The sequence below is a fragment of the Nerophis lumbriciformis genome, linkage group LG30, assembly GCF_033978685.3.
Source record: "Nerophis lumbriciformis linkage group LG30, RoL_Nlum_v2.1, whole genome shotgun sequence".
NCBI classification, from domain to species: domain Eukaryota; kingdom Metazoa; phylum Chordata; class Actinopteri; order Syngnathiformes; family Syngnathidae; genus Nerophis; species Nerophis lumbriciformis.
Window position 1 is genome coordinate 15,430,262 of NC_084577.2, and position 23,911 is coordinate 15,454,172.

The 23,911-nt window shown below is 40.1% G+C and overlaps 1 protein-coding gene across 1 annotated transcript in view; it reads right to left on the reverse strand.

Moving 5' to 3' along the window:
* ssh2a (slingshot protein phosphatase 2a) overlaps positions 1–1,151 on the reverse strand; it is a 74,481-nt gene extending 73,330 nt beyond the window's left edge. The window contains exon 1 of the mRNA XM_061925627.1: positions 957–1,151. Coding sequence (XP_061781611.1) covers positions 957–1,019 — 63 coding nt within the window. The 5' untranslated portion in view covers positions 1,020–1,151. The remainder of the gene's footprint in view (positions 1–956) is intronic.
* Between the last annotated feature and the right edge of the window lie 22,760 nt (positions 1,152–23,911).

Consider the following 23,911-nt stretch of genomic DNA (forward strand, 5'->3'; position numbering starts at 1 on the left):
CCATTTTTATAGTCTTTAGTATGACTCGTCCGGGTTTTGAACTCACAACCTACTGATCTCAGGGCGGACACTCTAACCACTAGGCCACTGAGGTAAAGGCAAAAGAGTGAGGAGTGTCCTGATCAGATATCTAGATCCCTAGTTTGATTGTTGTAAAATGTTCTTATTCACATTGTGTCCTTTCACTTGTTTATTAAAGATTTGATTGATTTATGATGTCTCAGGTGTGATTTACTACAATAGGGCCCCACAGCACACTGGATTCCAGTTAATAAAATACCACAACACTGGATATTGTTCAGAGAAGTTAAATTTAAGAACTTGCACACAAAACTGGAGGTGACTATGACGTGCGCATTATCCACGCATGCGTATTAGGTCGCGTTGCGCAGGCTGACAGAGGGGCAGGGGGTCACATTGTGTGTGTGTGTGTGTGTGTGTGTGCGTGGACAAGGATAAAGTTAGGTGTGATTTACCCTGGATAACCTTAGCCGGCTTAGTGTAGAAAGGGCCTTAGAGGCTTTACATTGCAATTTTATCTATGCCAGCCACAGTCTCACAGTGTGTCAGCATGTTGGGAGGCGTGGAATATAAGATAAGAGGACCCACGAAGGGTCCAACAGGGTCTGACAGGCCTGTCACACTAACCTGCTTCCAGGGCAAGCTTCAGCCTCCTCACTGTCACTCTCACTAAGTCGCCATAATGGAGGTCAATGAAGCAGGAGTGATGCTGACACTAATGTATCTTTTAAAAACTCTTCACTGTGAGGCACACACACACATCAGCAGGAAGTATGTATAGCCTGCTGCTAATGAAACATAGCTAAATTACTACAGTTAAAATATTTTTTTTTATAGTAATTTAAAAAATTGTTTACACGTGCACCGTCAGCATTAAAAGGGAAGACAGTAGACGAGCTTTCCGCCAGATGTCACAACACTTGACCGATACTCACCGACACACACGGGCTGGAGGTAGTGCTCGGCGTCGGTGACCGCTGGACAGTGACCAGCGCCATCCTGCCTCCACCTGCTCACACCACAGTCACCTAAAAGTGGCTAAAAGCGGAGTAGCGGACATTTTGAGAGGAAAAGAAACTACAACGAGGTCTTGAGTCTTGAGGTTAAGTCTGGTCGCTGATGTTGCCCCCGGTATAGTCAAGCTAAATAGTATTGAGTTGCTATATCCGGTTAGGGGTATTTCAAAATAAAACAATGATTCCCCAATTGCGGCCCAAAAATAGGAGCGTAGCTATCTTGATCTTCTTAAATTGCAATTGTTAATTTCCAAGACACTTTGAGGGCAATTTCATTTGCGTCCCACGAAATAATCTGTTGAAGTTTAAAAGAAAGTGCATCTCTATCCTCTAGGGCTGTGGGAAAAAATCGATTCGAATTCAAATCGCGATTCGAACGTTGTACGATTGAGTATCGATTCTCATTTTTCAAAAATCGATTTTTATTTTTATTTATTTTAATTTTTTTTTTAATTATTAATCAATCCAACAAAATAATACAAAGCAATACCATAACAATACAATCCAATTCCAAAACCAAACCCGACCCAGCAACACTCAGAACAGCAATAAACAGAGCAATTGAGAGGAGACACAAACAGGACACAGAACAATCCAAAAGTAGTGAAACAAAAATGAATATTATCAACAACAGTATCAATATTAGTAACAATTTCAACATAGCAGTGATTAAAAATCCCTCATTGACATTATCATTAGACATTTAAAAAAAATAAAAAATAAAAAAAATAAAAATGATCAATAGTGTCACAGTGGCTTACACTTGCATCACATCTCATAAGCTTGACAACACACTGTGTCTAATATTTTCACAAAGATAAAATAAGTCATATTTTTGGTTCATTTAATAGTTAAAACAAATTTACATTATTGCAATCAGTTGAGAAAACATTGTCCTTTACAATTATAAAAGCTTTTTACAAAAATCTACTACTCTGCTTGCATGTTAGGCTAGCAGACTGGGGTAGATCCTGCTGAAATCCTATGTATTGAATGAATAGAGAATCGTTTTGAATCGGAAAAATATCGTTTTTGAATCGAGAATCTCGTTGAATCGGAAAAAAATAGATTAATAATCGAATCATGACCCCAAGAATCGATATTGAATCGAATCGTGGGACACCCAAAGATTCGCAGCCCTACTATCCTCCTTCAAAACCGCACTAAAAGAACACCTCCAGTCAACTACAACCCTAGACTAACACCCCCCCCCCCCCCCCCCCCCCTCCTCCACATCCCACCTCCCCGCATTGTAAATAATCAAATGTATATACCTGTCCTTGTTCTTATGCTTTCGGAGCTCACTATGATCACTGCTCGCTGTACATATCCTACCAAGTCAGACCTACACTGTTTCAATGTCCATTTCTCAGATGATGCAATTGTTGATTACTGAAGTGCTGATATCAACCAAACCTAACCCCCCCCCACCCTCCACATCCCACCTCCCTGATTATAAATAATGTAAATAATTAAATGTATATACTCTGATGATTAACTTGTATGATGACTGTGTTATGCTGATAGTATATATTTATACCATGAATTGATTTACGTGGACCTCGACTTAAACAAGTTGAAAAACTTATTCGGGTGTTACCATTTAGTGGTCAATTGTACGGAATATGTACTGTACTGTGCAATCTACTAATAAAAGTATCAATCAATCAATCAAACAATCAATCAATCAATCAATCAAGTGTATTAATTAACTCATATTACGTTCTACAGTTGGTAGAGTGGCCGTGCCAGCAACTTGAGGGTTCCAGGTTTGATCACCACTTCCGCCATCCTGCCGTTGTGTCCTTGGGCAAGACACGTTACCCACCTGCTCCCAGTGCCACCCACACTGGTTTAAATTTAACTCAGATATTGGGTTTCACTATGTAAAAGTGCTTTGAGTCACTAGAGAAAAGCGCTATATAAATATACTTCACTTCACTTCACATATGGTGAAAGTTCATTTTCTTCTTGGAAAAAAGCAAACCATCAGGTTTGAGTAAACAGTTTGAGCACATACTAAGATAAGGCCCCTCAGTTTGATATTCGCAGGTGGATTGGATCACTTCTCGTAGGAAAGAGGCCCTAATTGGGACTTCGGAATGCAAAAGTGATAGCCATATCCTTGAAAGGAGACTACCTGTCTAGCTCAAACGCCAACCTTTAAATTATGACTTAAAGCAGTTGTTTTCCAGAAACTTGTGGCCGTGCCAGCAACTTGAGGGTTCCAGGTTCATTCCCGCTTCCGCCATCCTAGTCACTGCCGTTGTGTCCTTGGGAAATACACTTTACCCACCTGCTCCCAGTGCCACCCGCACTGGTTTAATTGTAACTTAGATACTGGGTTTCACTATGTAAAGCGCTCTGAGTCACGAGAGAAAAACGCTATATAAATATAATTCCCATCACTTACACACAAATATCTCCTTTTATGGTCAGGTGGTGCTGTTTAGACTTAGCGCACACCAAGACAGTGAAAGAAGGAATATATAAACTGATGGTTTGGCTTCTCCGGGAGAGGAGTCCTCCATATTTGACCTGACCTCCTCCCAGGAACTGAAGTCCAGTGTAAAGGACGCCCGCTTGTAATAAAGCAACTTTTGGTTCAGTAAAGCGTCTCCGACGTCTCTTTGTCCGGACGAGGATGACAAGACCAGAAATACACTTCACTGTATATATATTTTAAATCAAACAAAGTCAATGAATACGCCTATCAATATGATCACATAGTTCAATAATTCATATAAAACGAGTATTTAAACTTCCTTGAATATTAGAAAAAAATTGCAATTGTTGCCTGCCCCGACTTCCTAAAATTACACTTAACCATCAAATAGAATAACTTCCTTCTAAATTGTGTATATTTTTTCATATATTTGACTATCCTCATATACTTCGACAATATTAAAAACAACAACAATAACAACTATTGAATTAGAAATGAACACTTGCATTTTCATTCAGTCCTGTTACCCTAAAAAGTTGTATGGTCCACAGGAAGTTGCATCAGTCGGATCCATAAGAAGGCCAAAAGTAATATGTCCCTTGTTTGTGTTTCTGTATGTTTGAGAGTATTTTATTTATGACTGCGGTGGGGGTTAAATATCACAGCAGCCATGTTCCCTAAATTATAATTCACTGTTACTTTTTCTATTTTCAATTAAAAAAACAGTTTTCTTGTCGAACTACTGCAGTGTGCTTAGTGTCATTCTTGTTGCTTTTAGTCGTGTTAACTTAAATCGATTTTGTTATTTGTTTATTTTTAATTAAACATTAGTTGCTGTTGTTAAATCACTATATTCTGCTCAGTGTCAACATGTTATTACTCACTCACTCCTGTTACTCTCAGTCCTGTTACCTAAATGATGTATTTGTTTATTTTTGTGTAAACATTTTTTTGTCGAATAACTGTGGTGTACTGAGTGTCAACATGCTATTACTCACTTACTCCTGTTAATTTCGGTCCTGTTACCTATTTTTTTATTTAATTTGTTTATTCTTAATTAAACATTCAATGTACTTAATCTCAACATGCCAATAATAACTCACTCATGTTACTTTCAGTCCTGTTACTTAAATAAGTCATTGTTACAGTTCCTCTGCCGTGGGTTCCCCTGACCACCACACACTGGCACAAGAGCCCGGTATTCTGGGTTCAATAATGATTTTATTAAGTCCCCTCTGTGGCAAACGCACTCGACTTTTCAGCCTCAGTCTCTCTTGCTCTCTGTTGTGCTCTCCAGCGTGTGTCTTTCTCTCTCTCCAACTCCAACAACGTGTCTCTGCCCGGCTGCTGCTTATAAAGGCGACAGGTGATTATATAACTATCCCCAGCTGGGCTATCTACTCACCTGCCTCTGGCTTTGAGGCCGGTCCTTACACACCCTGCAGACCACGCCCCCCTCCACAGTCATCTTTGCTATAGAAACCTTGAACAAAAAAAATCAGACGAATCACAGCGCCAATATTAACTTAACGTGCCGTATTTTACGTTGACAGAAATGTTTAAATGTAATATTTATTCTACACATTTGTACAGTATTGGAAAACATTAATAAAACAGAGGGTGAAATAACTCCTGGAAATTACTGGCTCAGAATGGCCAAATGTAAAGATGTGTGTGTCCAAATTAAAGAAAATGTCAGGCTGTCTTCTTTTCATGGATTTATTACAATATTTGCAAGCTGGGTAACTTTTGCTGTGGTCTGGAACAACATAGCACACAAACAACTATCAGAAATGCAGCCAACATTACATACAGATAATATGTCATAAGACATGCAAATATAAATTTAATACACAAAGGACAGAAGTAAAGTAAGTTCAATAAGCTTAAATATACCTACAAACGAGGCATAATGATGCAATATGTACATACAGCTAGCCTAAATAGCATGTTAGCATCGATTAGCTTACAGTCATGCAGTGACCAAATATGCCTGATTAGCACTTCACACAAGTCAATAACATCAACAAAGCTCACTTTAGTGCATTAACGCACCTCATAAAAAGTTTGGTGGACAAAATGAGACACAGAAGGAGTGGCAGCGTCGGAGAAAGTTGTACATGTAAACAAACTACGGTGAGTTCAAGGACCGCCGAAGTTAGTAGGACAAAATGGCGCTTGACAAATACTCTCATCAGAGAATCATGTTTAATATAAACAGTGGGATTTCTAACAATTAAGAAGGTTTGTGTCATGTTTTTCCTTCTACGGAAACCATATTAAAACAAAAAATATAGTTTCCCCCCCTATCTTTTTCCTTTTCCATACATTTTTGAAAAAGCTCCAGGCTGACAGGCTGCAGATGACATGACCCCAAAAGAGCAGCATGCAGCTCTAAAGCCGGGGGTTGCTGACCCCCGCATTATACCATCCTGCTAATTACAGTAAAGTCACTCCAACGATGTGTCCAAATTGGCGCTTTAATTTTGAAATGCGACTCATCCAACCTTTCCCCACTGCTTTGCCGGAATCCGGTTGACTTGACACTCCTGGGCTCAGCGGCTGGCGTTGTGCGCATGCGCCGAAGAGACCGGCTGTCAAAAGGGCGTGAAAGCTGTCTGCTGAGAATTTATGACCATGCATAAGTGTGTTTCCGCCCTAATCAAAGAATTAGGAATGAATGTGACAATAGAAAAGGGGGATCTTTTACACACATATGTTTAAAGTGTGTGTGTGGGTGTGTGGGTGTGAGTGGGGGCTGGTGTTATTAGATGACTCATGAATTATGCATTAGTAAGGTCATATATGCCATAACTTCTGCAGGAGATGACATGACCCCATGCTTTCTCCTGGGACGCAAGGGGGTGTGGAACCAGATGTTATAACGTTCATTTTCAATATTGAATTCAAAATGTGTTGAAACACAGATATACCGAAAAGGAGCTTTTAATTTGAAATACACAAACGCTCAAAGGGGCCTAGAAGAAGCAGCGTGATTGATTTCATTGCGTTATCTGGGTCATTGCCACTCCCTCCCCTTCTTCCTGCTACCCCCCATCCTCCACTTTTGCTCCATTTTTATCCTGGATGCAAAGAAGGGGGAAAAAATACCCCAAAACATGCTTAGTGGATGGTGTGGTCACACAGGGTGCAAAGGTCAAATAGGAGAACAGTGAAAATGGGCTTTGAAAGCAGAAAGACCTACGAGAGGGGCGGCAGAATGATTGATGGTACGTCTCCCCTTCCCACATATGTGCATCGTCACATGACTTTTATAATGGCTGCGAGTGTTCAAGCGTATAAAAGCCCGTCTCTGGCCTTCATGGCAGATCGCTCAGTATGCAAACTGTGTGAGAAACACTTTACAATGACTCTTTGGAAGACAAACGAGCGGCTGGATGAAGGTGAATGGGAGGTGGATCTTTGCTTAAAGAAGCAATTGTGTGGCATGAAAGTGTGCCGTGGAAAACAAGATTAGGACTAAAGCGGCGAGCAGGGATTCTACTTTGTGACTTTTATAACAACAAGAGCTATTAACTCAAGATAATTCTCTTTGTAATTAAAGCTGGACTCTGCATTAAAGATGCAGCACATTAATTATTGTGTGTCAGAGACGGAAAATCTGTGATCAAATCAAATACTATTGCGGCACAATTGGGTTTTTTTTTACGTCACAAAACTGCCCAAAAAAATAACGTAGGGGATTACCACCGCAATGGATGGTAAACAGTGTGCAGCTCCAGTGTTTATGGATCTAACACAGGGGTCCCCAAACTTTTTGACTCGCGGGACGCATTGGGTAAAAAAAATTTGGCCGGGGGCTGGGTTATATATACTGTATATACATACATAAATACTTTATAAATATATATATATTAGAGATGCGCGGTTTGCGGGCACAACCGCGGAGTCCGCGGATTATCCGCGGATCGGGCGGATGAAATTAAAAAAAATTAGATTTTATCCGCGGGTCGGGTAGGGTCGGGTGGTTGAAATAAAAAACAATTTCATTTTAAATAGATTCAGGCGGGTGGCAGTTAAACCAATTCGGAAATATATATACATAGTTAAATGTTGTTACCCACATACGAAAAACGAGCAGGCACCTGCTGCATATGCCACAACAGAAGAAAAAAAGAAAAAAGAGATGGACACTTTTACGGAGCGGAGAAGGGACGCCTCGCCGGGGTCCGGGACCGAGGCCCCTTCCCCCGAGAGGGCCCCACCGGGAGCCGTAGCTGAGGCGATCCGCGAGAAGGGCCCGACGCACGTCCAGGGTCACCACCGCGGCCACCGCACCGACACCCCGCCTCGTCCGCCTTCGCCGCGGCCGGCGTCACGCGCAGCAGGTAAGCAGCTTACCTGCCCGCCACCCCCGTGGCCGGGGGCTCGTAACAGGGGTCACTCCGCGCGCTCCGCCCGCGCAGCTTACCTGCCCGCCACCCCTGTTGCCGGGGGCGCGTAACAGGGGTCAGTCCGCGCGCAGTGCGCTCACGAAAGGGGTGGGGCTCACCCTGGTTGATATAGACAGCAGCTAGGACGGTGGCCATGGAAGTCGGAACCTGCTAAGGAGTGTGTAACAACCCACCTGCCGAATCAACTAGCCCTGAAAATGGATGGCGCTGGAGCGTCGGGCCCATATACCCGGCCGTCGCCGGCAGCGAGACGCGCTTGGAGGTGCGCTCAGCGCGGCTCCCATATGATTGCGCACTGGTGTGCGTCTGGGTCGTGACAGCGTGGCGCGCGAATGTCTGTGCTGCATTGGATCAGTCTCCTTTCTTTAACAGGCAAAAGCTTTATAACCTCACTAATGCCTTGCATCGTCTATATTAGATATATAACAACAGGCGGGTGCGGGCGGATGGCGGGCGGATGCGGTTCTGATCAAATGTTAGATCGGGTGGATTGCGGATGGTTGACGACTTTCTGATGCGGTTGCGGATGAAATAATTGCCTATCCGCGCATCTCTAATATATATATATATATATATATATATATACATATGTTTATATGTGTATATATATGTATATATATATATATATATATATATATATATATATATATATATATATACATATACATATGTTTATATGTATATATATATGTATATATATATATATATATATATGTATGTATATATGTATATATATATATTTATATATATATATATGTGTGTATATATATTATATATATATGTGTGTATATATTTATATATATATACTGTATATGTGTATGTATATGTATATATGTATGCACTCAGAATATATATATATATATATATACACACACATATATATATGTATATGTATATATATATATATATATATATATATATATATATATATATATATATATATATATATATATATATATATATATATATATATATATATATATATATATATATATATTAATTCTGAGTGCGATGATGTCACCTTATCGATGGGAGAATGCATTTTTAGACATTATGATTTGCCTGAGCGGCTAGGAGACACAGAGAGTAACAAGAGGTCGAAAATGGATTAGAAAGGACAGATTTAAAAAAAGAATAATAAAAAAAATAAAAATAAAAATTGTATTTTATTTGTGTGTATTTTTGTGTGTGTGCGTGTTGTGTGTGTGTGTTTGTGTGTGTGTGTGTGTGTGTGTGTGTGTGTGTGTGTAAGAGAGGGTTATCTCTATGGAGCTCGAGTCCTCCCCAGTGGTTAGTGGAGGTCAAAACAGGCTCCAATGTTTCCAATGTTGCTGCTTGCTCCTTTTGTGCCAACAGGGGGAGATGCAAACTCATGTTCCTCATTTCGAGACTGCAAAGCCTCTTAAACACACAATAAAATATTGTTTTCCTATTAGAGGTGTTGGATGTGATATATTGTGTTCAACTTTAATAGGTTCTTTCTGCAGTAGTTGGAGAGATTTGATAGTAATATACCGGTAGAAAAAAACAGTAAAGCTACTTTCTGTATAGTTACTTTAGTGTAAATTACTCATTATAACGCCCTTTAAAAGTCATTCTTACATTAAATTGAAATGTGAAATGTGTATCCTCTCATTAAAACAAAATAAGTAATAAACTATGGCTATGACAACCAACCCCATCATGGGGTGTCACAATGTTAATGGAACAAAACTATTTATTTAACAAAGGCAAGAAGGCAGAACTAAATGTGAAAGTTCAATATCATTGACAATGTATTGCTAGCATCAAGGCTAACAACTGTGTAACAACTACTTATCCAGCCAATCGCAATCCAAGGTTAGCTGCTAACACCTATGTAACAACCAGTGATGTAGCTAATAACAAAATGAGGCTAACAACCGTTTAACAACTAGTTATCGAGCTAAAAACAACCTAATGTTAACAACCATGTAACAACTAGTTATCTAGCTATTAACAATCTAAGGCGGACTACTGTGAAACAACTAGTTATCCAGCTAATCACAATCTAAGGTTAGCCGCTAACACCTATGTAACAAGTAGTTATCTAGCAAATAACAAACTGAGGCTAACAACCGTTTAACAACTAGTTATCTCGCTAAAAACAACCTAAGGTTAACAACCGTGTAACAACTAGTTATCTGGCTAATATTAATCTAAGGCTAACAACCATGTAACAACTAGTTATCTAGCTAATTACAATCTGAGGCTAACAACCGTGTAAAAACTAGTTATCTAGCCAATAACAATCTTAGGTTAACAACCGTATAACAACTAGTTATCTAGCTTATAACAATATGAAGCAAACAACCGCGTAACAACTAGTTCTCTGGCTAATATTAATCTAAGGCTAACAACCATGTAATAACTAGTTATCTAGCTAATAACAACATGAGGCTAACAACCGTGTAACAACTAGTTATCTAGGCAATAACACTCTTAGGTTAACAACCGTGTAACAAATAGTTATCTAGCTAATAACAATATATGGCAAACAACCGTGTAACAACTAGTTATCTAGCTAATAACAATAGGAGGCAAACAACCGTGTAACAACTAATTATCGAGCTAATAACAATATGAGGCAAACAGCCGTGTAACAACTAGTTATCCAGCTAATAACAATCTTAGGTTAACAACCGTATAACAACTAGTTATCAAGCAATACAAATCTTAGGTTAACAACCGCGTAACAACTAGTTATCTAGCTTATAACGATATGAGGAAAACAACCGCGTAACAACTAGTTATCTAGCTTATAACAATATGAGGCAAACAACTGTGTAACAACTAGTTATCTAGCTAATAACAATATGAGGCTAAACACCGTTTAACAACTAGTTATCTAGCTAAAAAACATCTAAGGTTAACATCCGTGTAACAACTAGTTCTCTGGCTAATATTAATCTAAGGCTAACAACCATGTAACAACTAGTTATCTAGTTAATAATAATATCTGGCAAACAACCGTGTAACAACTAGTTATCTAGCTAATAACAATAGGAGGCAAACAACTGTGTAACAACTAGTTACATAGCTAATAACAATATGAGGCAAACAGCTGTGTAACAACTAGTTATCTAGCTAATAACAATATGAGGCAAACACCGTTTAACAACTAGTTATCTAGCTAAAAAACATCTAAGGTTAACAACCATGTAACACTAGTTCTCTGGCTAATATTAATCTAAGGCTAACAACCATGTAACAACTAGTTATCTAGCTAATAAAAATATGAGGCTAACAACCGTGTAACAACTAGTTATCTAGCCAATAACACTCTTAGGTTAACAACCGTGTAACAACTAGTTATCTAGCTAATAACAATATGTGGCAAACAACCGTGTAACAACTAGTTATCTAGCTAATAACAATATGAGGCAAACAGCTGTGTAACAACTACTTATCTAGCTAATAACAATATTAGGTTAACAACCGTATAGCAACTAGTTATCTAGTCAATAACAATCTTAGGTTAACAACCGGGTAACAACTAGTTATCTAGCTAATCACAATATGAGGCAAACAACCGTGTAACAACTAGTTATCTAGCTAATAACAATATTAGGTTAACAACTAGTTCTCTGGCTAATATGAATCTGAGGCTAACAACCATGTAACAACTACTTATCTAGCTATTAACAATCTAAGGTTAAAAACCATGTAGAAACTAGTTACCTAATTATTACCAATCTAAGGTTAACAACTGTGTAACAACTAGTTACCTATATAATAATAATCTAATGCTAACAAACATGTAACAACTAGTTACCTATCTAATAATAATCTAATGCTAATGACCATATAACAACTAGTTACCTATCTAATAATAATCTAATGCTAATGACCATGTAACAACTAGTTACCTATCTAATAATAATCTAATGCTAATGATCATGTAACAACTAGTTACCTATCTAATAATAATCTAATGCTAACAAACATGTAACAACTAGTTACCTATCTAATAATAATCTAATGCTAATGACCATATAACAACTAGTTACCTATCTAATAATAATCTAATGCTAATGACCATGTAACAACTAGTTACCTATCTAATAATAATCTAATGCTAATGACCATGTAACAACTAGTCATATAGCTAATTTAGTCAAATTAATTTCAGCTCAGAAGTTAATCTATTCCTACGTGGGCTGGACTGACAAAATCACGGCATAATAATTAAAAAATAAAGACAACTTCAAAATAGTTTTTTGTTTTTCTTTGCCCAATAATAGAACAAGCATATTCTTCAAATGTACATTTTACAACTAATCCTCTTGCCAAAACACTTCAAGTTAGTTGAAAATTCTGAGGGGAAAAAATGGTGCAGTTTCAAAAACACCATGAAGAACACAATGAACTTAGACTTCGTCTCAGTGTATTTACGAAGCCATTCAACTTTAAGCACTTCATGTTGCCAGTTCACGTTATATTACAATTATAATATAATCAAAACAATTGTCAAAATGATAGCCGAATTGAAGGTAACAAAACTACAAACTTAACCAATGTGAACATGCTAGATTTAAGCATAACAAAAAACACATAAATGTAGAAACACACATTTTCACAATGGAGTTCAGGGTGCACATCGTGCCGTCAACAAATTGCGAGCGCTGCACGGAACTCTAACTATGATTGCTTGCACCTGCACTGATTGGAGTAGCGGCAACCAATCCACAGGGCGCTTAAAGTCAGCTGACACGTCATCTTTAACAATGTGATGTGTGACGTGAGTTACGCTTGAATTGCTATTGTGACACCAAGTTGACACATTTAGAACAGCAGTTTATTTCATTAAAAAAGTGCAGCTCATTTTTATACTTGGCAAACTCATCTTGCGGGCCGGGTTAAACCTGGTCGCCGACCTGAATACGTACGTTTGACACCCCTGAGCTCATTACAATCCAAGACGAACAACCCTGTAGCAACTATAGTTATCTAGCATTTACCAATCTAAGGTGACAACCGTGTAACTAGTTATCTAGCTAGTAACAATCTAAGGTTAACAACTGTGTAACAACTACTAATGTAGCTATTAACAATCTAAGGCTACCAACTGTGTAATAATTATCTAGCTAATCAGAATTTAAGGCTAACAACCATGTTAGTTATCTGGCTAACAATATTCCAAGGCTAAGTTATTTAGCTAATAACCATCGAAGCCTAATGTTGCACGAACGGTTAAATTAAACAATTTAATTTTAATATTTAAGTGAAGCGAAAGCTGAGGGACGCGCCTGTCCCTGTTTAAAAATCAAAACAGAACTTTCCCTGGTTGGCAATCAGGACACACCTGCCCCTAGTTGGCAATCAGGACACACTTACCCTTGGTTGGCAATCAGGACACACCTGTCCCTGATTGTCAATCAGGACAGACAATTCCTCGGTTGGCAGTCAGGACACACCTGTCCCTAGTTGGCAATCATGACAAGCATATCCCCGGTTGGCAATCAGGACACACTTATCCCCGGTTGGCAATCAGGACACACTTATCCCCGGTTGGCAATCAGGACACACCTGTCTCTGGTTGTCAATCAGGACACACGTATCCCCGGTTGGCAATCAGGACACACCTGTCCCCATATGTCAGCCAGGACACACCTGTTCCCAGTTATCAATCAGGACACACTTATCCCCGTTTTGGCAAGCAGGACACTCCTTTAATTTTTGCTTTCTTAAAGCAAGCACTTGCCCTTTGTGCACTGTTCCCAGTTGGCAATCAGGACACACCTGTCCCCGGTTGTCAGCCTGGACACACCTGTTCCCAGTTGCCAAACAGGACACACCTGTTCCCGGTTGTCAATCAGGTCACACTTATCCCCGGTTGGCAAGCAGGACACTCCTTTCATTTTTGCTTTCTTAATGCAAGCACTTGCCCTATGTGGACTGTTCCCAGTTGGTAATCATGACACACCTGTCCCCGGTTGTCAGCCTGGACACACCTGTTCCCGGTTATCAATCAGGACACACTTATCCCCGGTTGGCAAGCAGGACACTCCTTTCATTTTTGCTTTCTTAAAGCAAGCACTTGGCCTTTGTGCGCTGTTCCCAGTTGGCAATCAGGACACACTTTTCCCCGGTTGTCAGCCTGGCCACACCTGTTCCCGGTTGTCAAACAGGACACACCTGTTCCCGTTTGGCAAGCAGGACACTCCTTTCATTTTTGCTTTCTTAAAGCAAGCACTTGCCCTTTGTGCACCGTTCCCAGTTGGCAATCAGGACACACCTGTCCCCGGTTATCAATCAGGACACACTTATCCCCGTTTTGACAAGCAGAACACTCCTTTAATTTTTGCTTTCTTAAAGAAAGCACTTGCCCTTTGTGCGCTGTTCCCAGTTGGCAATCAGGACACACCTGTCCCCGGTTGTCAGCCTGGACACACCTGTTCCCGGTTATCAATCAGGACACACTTATCCCCGTTTTGGCGAGCAGGACACTCCTTTAATTTTTGCTTTCTTAAAGCAAGAACTTGCCCTTTGTGCGCTGTTCTCAGTTGGCAATCAGGACACACATGTCCCCGGTTATCAATCAGGACACACTTATCCCCGTTTTGGCAAGCAGAACACTCCTTTAATTTTTGCTTTCTTAAAGAAAGCACTTGCCCTTTGTGCGCTGTTCCCAGTTGGCAATCAGGACACACCTGTCCCCGGTTGTCAGCCTGGACACACCTGTTCCCGGCTATCAATCAGGACACACTTATCCCCGTTTTGGCGAGCAGGACACTCCTTTAATTTTTGCTTTCTTAAAGCAAGAACTTGCCCTTTGTGCGCTGTTCCCAGTTGGCAATCAGGACACACCTGTTCCCGGTTGTCAATCAGGACACACTCATCCCCGTTTAGTAAGCAGGACACTCCTTTCATTTTTGCTTTCTTAATGCAAGCACTTTCCCTATGTGGACTGTTCCCAGTTGGCAATCAGGACACACCTGTCCCCGGTTGTCAGCCTGGACACACCTGTTCCCGGTTATCAATCAGGACACACTTATCCCCGTTTTGACAAGCAGAACACTCCTTTAATTTTTGCTTTCTTAAAGCAACCACTTGCCCTTTGTGCGCTGTTCCCAGTTGGCAATCAGGACACACCTGTCCCCGGTTGTCAGCCTGGACACACCTGTTCCCGGTTATCATTTAGGACACACTTATCCCCGTTTTGGCAAGCAGAACACTCCTTTAATTTTTGCTTTCTTAAAGAAAGCACTTGCCCTTTGTGCGCTGTTCCCAGTTGGCAATCAGGACACACCTGTCCCCGGTTGTCAGCCTGGACACACCTGTTCCCGGTTATCAATCAGGACACACTTATCCCCGTTTTGGCGAGCAGGACACTCCTTTAATTGTTGCTTTCTTAAAGCAAGAACTTGCCCTTTGTGCGCTGTTCCCAGTTGGCAATCAGGACACACCTGTCCCCGGTTGTCAGCCAGGACACACCTGTCTCCGGTTGTAAATCAGGACACACTCATCCCCGTTTAGTAAGCAGGACACTCCTTTAATTTTTGCTTTCTTAAATAAAGCACTTGCCTTTTGTGCACTGTACCCAGTTGACAATCAGGACACACATGTCTTGGTTGTCAGCCTGGCCCCACCAGTTCCCGGTTGTCAATCAGGACACACCTGTTCCCGGTTGTCAATGAGAACACACTTATCACCGGTTGGCAAGCAGGACCCTCGTTTTATTTTTGCTTTCTTAAAGCAACCACTTGCCCTTTGTGCACTGTTCCCAGTTGGCAATCAGGACACACGTCAGGACACACCTGTCCCCGGTTGTCAATCAGGACACACTTTTCCCCGTTTTGGCAAGCAGGACACTCCTTTCATTTTTGCTTTGCACAAAGCAAGCACTTGCCCTTTGTGCACATCTTCGTTTTTTGTTCTTCTTACACTGTCGCCTGCTGTCTCCGCATCCCGGGGTCCAGACCAACACCAGACAATATATTCAGGATTCCTTTGTGTAGTTTAGTCCCTAGTGTAAAACATACCTCTGCATCAGACTGTATGGACAGGATAAACGTGCAAACTCCATCCAGAAGAACAGTAAACGTTTGAATGATAGTGAAGCCGATGTATGACAATTAAAGATATGTTGGAGACTGAACATTATTTATAAACTGTTGCCATGTTGGAAGCAATGAAGTGTACGTGTCACAGAAGGCCTCCTCTGCAAAGATAAGATGGTATTCTCCCTTCTTGCAAAATGAGTTCATTAGACGAGTGAAAGACGGCCATTGCACGAATTCGGTGTTTTTTCTGCACGATAAAGGACCGGACCAACTGATTGGAGGCGGGCGAAAAAAAAGATTCTCATTTCCTGTTCTTCAGAGGCAGCGCTGGTATCGGAGCATCAGCAGAGTAGTGCCTCGCTTGTGGAGCAAAATGGAGAGAGCCTGAGAGGACAGACGGTGCAAGTTGGAGAGGTAAATGCCAGCCTTTTCTCTCCAGATTGATGTCAAAAGGAGGAACTTAGAGGAGTGGGATGAAAAAAAAAAAAAAGGGAGTTGAAAGATATGTCAAACTGGAATGTTCTAGAAGGAGCCACAGGCGTCGGTGCAGGAGGCCAAAGCAACGAGAAGAAAAAGAGTGTATGGATGAAATGAACTGGGAGTCTTGATAGACACCTGATAGTGAGGCAGGTACGAGGTGGAAGGATACGCACGCTGCGCTCCGTTGTTTAATATAGATCCTCTGCGATTAGGGAACACGGGTCTGTCAGTCAGGCGAAGGAAGCTTAGAGGAAATTACCACAATAAAGTGTGCACGTATGGCGGCGGCACACACAAAACGTGCAAAAGTGTGTGTAGGCGGGCAAAGGTGAACCAGAACAAACTACACAAGTAACAAAAAAGGCAACAAACTAAATAGTTTGCGTGTAAATGTTGGACGCTGAGTTAGAAGGATTATTCAGTGATGACAACACACACACACACACACACGCACACGCGCACACACACACACACACACACACACACACACACACACACACACACACACACACACACACACACACACACACACACACACACACACACACACACTCTTGTATTTGTTACTTTCTCGAGACCTACGAAAAATGCCTACATCTTTAGGACCACCCTTTCTAGATATATAAAGATTTGTATTTACAACATTAATCATATATACATACTATGCAAATAAAAAAAAAGCTTGTTGTGAAAAATTTGTTGGAATTTTACAAAATAAAGGTCGCAATTTCACAAGAAAAACTTAGAATTTTGGCAGTGTTATAAGAAAAGTCGTAATTTTACTCAAGGCAAGTCAAAATTGTACAAGAAAAACTGAACATTTGTGCAATTTTATTAAAAGAGTCGTAATTTTACTCGACAAAAGTCACAATTTCGTAAGAAAACTTTTACATTTTGGCAATGTTATAATAATAATCGGAATCTTACTTGACACAATTATGACAAAAGTCATAATTTTGCTCAAAAAAATTATTTTACAAAATATTTTACAAGAACCACAAAAAAATTGGCAATATTGTGACAAAAGTCTGAATTTTATATGACAAATGTCACCATTTTGATTTAAAAAGTAATAATTTTACATATAAAAGTAATAATTTGATGAGAAAATATTGCAATCTTACAGAAACAGAAAGAATATGAGAAATGTTTCCAAATTTTATAAGAAAAAAGTCGACACATTTTTTAGAAAAAGACTGCGTTTAGTTAATTTATTTTTTATTTTTTTTGTTTGCAATTGGTTTTTAATCTTCATTATTTACTTAAAGTTATTACAGTATGTCTCTATTTATTTTTGAAACACAACTGTACATACTATGCAAATATAAAAAAGCTTGTTGTGAAAAATGTGTTGGAATTTCACCAAAAAAGAGGTCACAATTTCACAAGAAAAACTTAGAATTTTGGAAGTGTTATAAAAAAAGTCGTAATTTTACTCAAGGCAAGTCAAAATTGTACAAGAAAAACTGAACACTTGTGCAATGTTACGCTAAAAGTTGGAATTTTACAAGAAAAGCTTCACATTTTGGCAATTTTATGAAAAGAGTCGAAATTATACTCGACAAAAGTCACTATTCCGTAAGAAAACTTTGAAATTTTGGCAATGTTATAATAATAATCGGAATTTTACACCTTTTCGAATGATATAAAACAATCTGTTAATCACAACGATTATTATCAACGCTTAGGGCAGGCTAATTACAAAAAATAAATACTAATCAAAAAGACTGCAATAGAAGGGACTAATAATAAGGGAATTTACATACAAATACGCAGTACGAAAATAAATACATTCTAACTAAATCATTAAAAATAGTAGAAATATATATGTTTCTCAAATAAACAGTTAATAGAATTTAAGTGCAATTGAAAATACAGCTTCACCACTTTAGTCATAATGTTTGCGCTGAAGGAACTTCTCTATCACTTTAGCTCCAGACTTCTTCTGTCTGTTTGAGCTTGTCATTACTGCCACAAGTGGTGGAAAAGTGTATTACAACTGAGTACCAGTGCGCCCTGTACGACCCACAGCTGAGATACATGTCAGAATAATTGTATCTAAGTTATCACAAAACTTTGTGTTACATTAAGCTGTCTTTGATCCTACCATAGAAGAAGGCTTGTAAAACTCCACTGTGTAGGATGGGAAGCAACATGAAGGTGTTCTGTTTCTTTGATGTATTGTAATCCACAGAAAGGTTTTGTCTTGACCCGAGAACTACAAAGCGGAGAGGAAGCAGGACCAGACTCCCCTCCAGGCGACCTTTTCTTTGAACCAACCTTTTCTTTCAACTGTTTTGTAATCAGAGGCGATAGCTGTTTACGACCCCCGTCCCTAAAATTTGTTGGAAGTTCACAAAATAAAGTCACAATTTCACAAGAAAAACTTAGAATTTTGGCAGTGTTATAAGAAAAGTCGTAATTTTACTCAAGGCAAGTCAAAATTGTACAAGAAAAACTGAACATTTGTGCAATGTTATGATAAAAGTTGGAATTTTACAAGAAAAGCTTCACATTTTGGCAATTTTATGAAAAGAGTCGTAATTATACTCGACAAAAGTCACAATTCCGTAAGAAAACTTTGAAATTTTGGCAATGTTATAATAATAATCGGAATTTTACTTGGCAAAATTATGACAAAAGTCATAATTTTACTCAAAAAAATGTCACTATTTTACAAGAACCACAAAAAAATTGGCAATATTGGGACAAAAGTCAACATTTTATATGACAAATGTCACCATTTTGATTTAAAAAGTAATAATTTGACATAAAAAAGTAATCATTTGACGAGAAAATATTGCAATCTTACAGAAACAGAAAGAATATGAGAAATTGTTCACAATTTTATAAGAAAAAAGTCGACACATTGTGAGAAAAAGACCACTTTATAGTTAATGTATTTATTTATTGATATTTTTGTTTGTAATTGGTCTTTAATTTTCATTATTTACTTAAAGTTATTACAGTATGTCTTGATATACTTTATTTTTGAAATTTTGGCCAAAGAGGGCGCACAATATAACTTTGTGAAACAGAAACAGCTGTTGCCATGTAATCAGGGAAAGTCCAAATAAAAGAGGAGGAGTACAATCTTTCTTCAGAGCCAAATTTAATTATGTCTCTGTTTAATTCCTTGCTTCTTGTCTTGTTTAATAGATGTCATCAGTGTTCGAACCTGACAATACAGGTTTTTTTGGGGCGGCCCTCCCGGGGGAAAGGGTGTTACGAAATACCGTTCTGGATGTTGCTATTTTGAATAAACGTTTGTCCCGCACTTGTGTGTTGTGGAGTTGCACATTTTCCTGAATATATCCATCGTGTATTCATTCATGGTTTGTATCATTGTTGAGCTAATTACATACTTGTGCGGTTGTAGTTTGCAGCAATATCAAACTGTAGCAATAGAGTTTTTTTCAGTCGCTAACTCCAGATTACTTTTTCCAAACTCTTAACACAGACTGCACGTACCTAATTTTCTACCTCTTCATTACAAAAATAGAACACATCTTTCTCTGCACACACTAACTTTACCAAAACACTGCAAATCCGACCCAAAATGAAATTATTCTGTCAAAGAATAACACTTGTTTTTATTTCACAAGGTACATGCAGTCATTAAAAGCACACATTGCCAAAACTGCATAGACTTTTCTATTTCAGTTTTACAGGTTTTTGCATGCAAAACATGCAATCCACCAATTTGTACACTAAAAGTATTGGTTGGGAACTGAAGGTCCGCATGTAACGTTCACAGTTAAAAGCATTCCTGTAAAAAGCAAATGAGTTATTTCTTTCCTTTACTGTTTACGACAGGAGGTAGAGTAGAAACACTGTTTACAATATGATAGAACAAGAAACGTTTTACAGAACTGCTTCCAGTGAACAAAACATCAATGAAACAGAGCATTCTGAACAAAAAACAACAGCAAAACGGCCAGATAAACGGGGTGGCGGGCTAAAAAAAAAAGCACATAATTACTGTTTCTAATCTCCGCCATCTTCAGGGTGAGGCAACGTGTTTTCATCTACATCGCACCTGACATTATCCAAGGCGATGCACCTGGTATGTCGGATCCACCCATGGCAACCATCGACTGTGATGTCCCTGAGACCAGCATCCATGGCTTCAAGGTTGGGACATCTGGTCATGTGGCCCATGGTCATAAACCTTCCACCTCCATGCAGAGAAGAACTCCTCTATGGGGTTGAGGAAAGGTGAATAGCGTGGAAAGAAGAGAGGTACCAGTCTGGGGTGGACTTCTTGTCCCAGGTGATTACAAAGGTCCTCAAGCTTTCACCCTCCTGATCCTGCTCAGGAACCAAAGCGCAGGTGGAGATCATTGAGAAAGGCAAGGTATTGTAGGGTCCAACACAGGCCAGGGCAATTATTTTGACTCGAGGGGCCAAATTTAGAGAAAAAAAATGTGTCTGGGGGCCGGTATATCTATTTTTAGGAACACTAATACAAAACCTCACAATAATATCTGATTGAATGCTAAAAACGTTATGACAGACCACATTAAACGGAGTGGAATTTTTAGTTTTTTTTACTGAATGAGACTTTATTTTCCTATGGTAATATCTTTGATTTATTTTGGCCAATTGTCCATTTTGTTTATTATTTATGCACTTTCATTTTTGAAGATGTTCTTGACTTATATCAATTGATTCACGACAGCTGTTAAGACAGTGGTTCTTAACCTGGGTTCGATCGAACCCTAGGGGCCTCAGGGGTTCGGCGGAGCCTCCGCCACGGAGGTAAAGAGACATCCGACTTATCGTGTAAATAAAAACTTCTCCCTATCAGCGTATTATGGATAACCCCCAAACAATGTTCCCTCTAATTTTCCATCTGATTTTCAGGTTATTTGATTTATCGATTGAAACTTTTACGAGCAGATTGCAAAGGAAGAGAATACACGGTACAGTTTACACAGTACAGTACATATTCCGTACAATTGACCGCTAAATGGTAACACCCGAATAAGTTTTTCAACTTGTTGAAGTCGGGGTCCACGTTAATCAATTCATGGTAATGTGTGTAAGGTGTGTAATTTGTTGTGAGTTTATGCACTGTGTTGGTTTTGTTCTTTGAACAAGGTGATGTTCATGCACGGTTCATTTTGTGCACCAGTAAAAAAACATACGACTTCTTCTTGAATTTGAAAAAAAATAAAAAATAAAAAAAAAAATATATATATATATATATATATATATATATATATATATATATATATATATATATATATTTTTTTTTTTTTTTTTTCACTAAAGAAGGGTTCGGTGAATGAGCATATGAAACTGGTGGGGTTCGTTCGGTACCTCCAACAAGGTTAAGAACCACTGTGTTAAGAAATTGCACACTGACGAAGACCTCGTTGAAAACGGTCTGTGTTTGGCAGCGCCTGTGCAGTTTATAGAAACATTTAAGTCCCATCTCAAAACTCATTTGTTTACTCTAGCCTTTGAATAGCCCCCCTTTTTTTTTAGACCAGTTGATCTGCCGTTTCTTTTCTTTTCTCCTCTGCTCCCCCCTATCCCTTGTGAAAGGGGAGACACACAGATCCGGTGGCCATGGATGGGGTGCTGGCTGTCCGGGGTCGGGACCCGGGGTGGACCGCTCGCCTGTATATCGGTTGGGAACATCTCTGCGCTGCTGACCCGTCTCCGCTCGGGATGGTTTCCTGCTGACCCCACTGTGGACTGGACTCTTACTGTTATGCTGGATCCACTATGGACTAGACTCTCACAATATTATGTTAGACCCACTCGACATCCATTGCATTCGGTCTCCCTAGAGGGGGGGGGGGGGTTACCCACAAATGCGGTCCTCTCCAAGGTTTCTCATAGTCATTCACATCGACGTCCCACTGGGGTGAGTTTTTCCTTGCCCTTATGTGGGCTATACCGAGGATGTCGTTGTGGCTTGTGCAGCCCTTTGAGACACTTGTGATTTAGGGCTATATAAATAAACATTGATTGATTGATTGATATATTAAAATGATAAGAAGGACAGGAGTGTTGCTGGTATTGCTTTTTCTTTAAGTACACTTTCTGCCGTGCACCTCTTTATTTTTGTTTTATTACGTTTTTTTTGGAGAGTGCGTGTTTTTTCTGTATTTAAAACAAAAAAAAACTCCTACAATCTAATAAAATATCACTTTTCTGCAGAACTTTGTTGTAAAAATCTGCTACCACGTCTGTCCCTAATACCCGCTTTACAGGCTGGTTCTGGAAGCACTGTGTGGAAACAAACCCCGCCCACACTGCTTGGTGCCTCGTCTAAGCTGCTGTGACGTAGATTACCGTAATACCTCGTACATCACTCTTAAAATCACAGATTCCAACCATTGAAATGCTGTCTATAGTTCAAGACTTACGGTAATTTGAAAAAAGCACTGCACAGTTTCGATGCTAAAGGTCTAAAAGTTTTAACAAGCCATAATTTTCCTGGATCTGATTTAGAGGGACAAAAAAAAGTCTGTATGGCCTTATTGACATGTCAAGTGAGAATAGAAACATCCATCTTCTTCTGCTTATCCGAGGTCGGGTCACGGAGGCAGCAGCCTAAGCAGGGAAGCCCAGTCTTTCCTCTCCCCAGCCACTTCGTCCAGCCCTTCCCGGGGGATCCCGAGGCGTTCCCAGGCCAGCCGGGAGACATAGTCTTCCCAACATGTCCAAAGTCTTCCCTGTGGCTTCCTACCGGTCGGACGTGCCCTAAACACCTCCCTAGAGAGGCGTTCGGGTGGCATCCTGACCAGATGCCCGAACCACCTCATCTGGCTCCTCTCGATGTGGAGGAGCAGCGGCTTTACTTTGAGCTCCCCCCGGATGGCAGAGCTTCTCACCCTATCTCTAAGGGAGAGCCCCGCCACCCGGCGGAGGAAACTCATTTCGGCCGCTTGTACCCGTGATCTTGTCCTTTCGGTCATGACCCAAAGCTCATGACCATAAGTGAGGATGGGAACGTAGATCGACCGGTAAATTGAGAGCTTTGCCTTCCGGCTCAGCTCCTTCTTCACCACAACGGATCGATACAGTGTCCGCATTACTGAAGACGCCGCACCGATCCACCTGTCCATCTCACGATCCACTCTTCCCTCACTCGTGAACAAGACTCCGAGGTTCATGAACTCCTCCACTTGGGGCAGGGTCTCCTCCCCAACCCGGAGATGGCACTCCACCCTTTTCCGGGCAAGAACCATGGACTCGGACTTGGAGGTGCTGATTCTCAGCTCAGTCACTTCACACTCTGTTGTGAACCGATCCAGTGAGAGCTGAAGATCCTGGCCAGAAAAATGGACCACATCATCTGCAAAAAGCAGAGACCTAATCCTGCAGCCACCAAACCAGATCCCCTCAACGCCTTGACTGCGCCTAGAAATTGTCCATAAAAGTTATGAACAGAATCGGTGACAAAGGGCAGCCTTGGCGGAGTCCAACCCTCACTGGAAACGTGTCCGACTTACTGCCGGCAATGCGGACCAAGCTCTGACAGTGATTGTA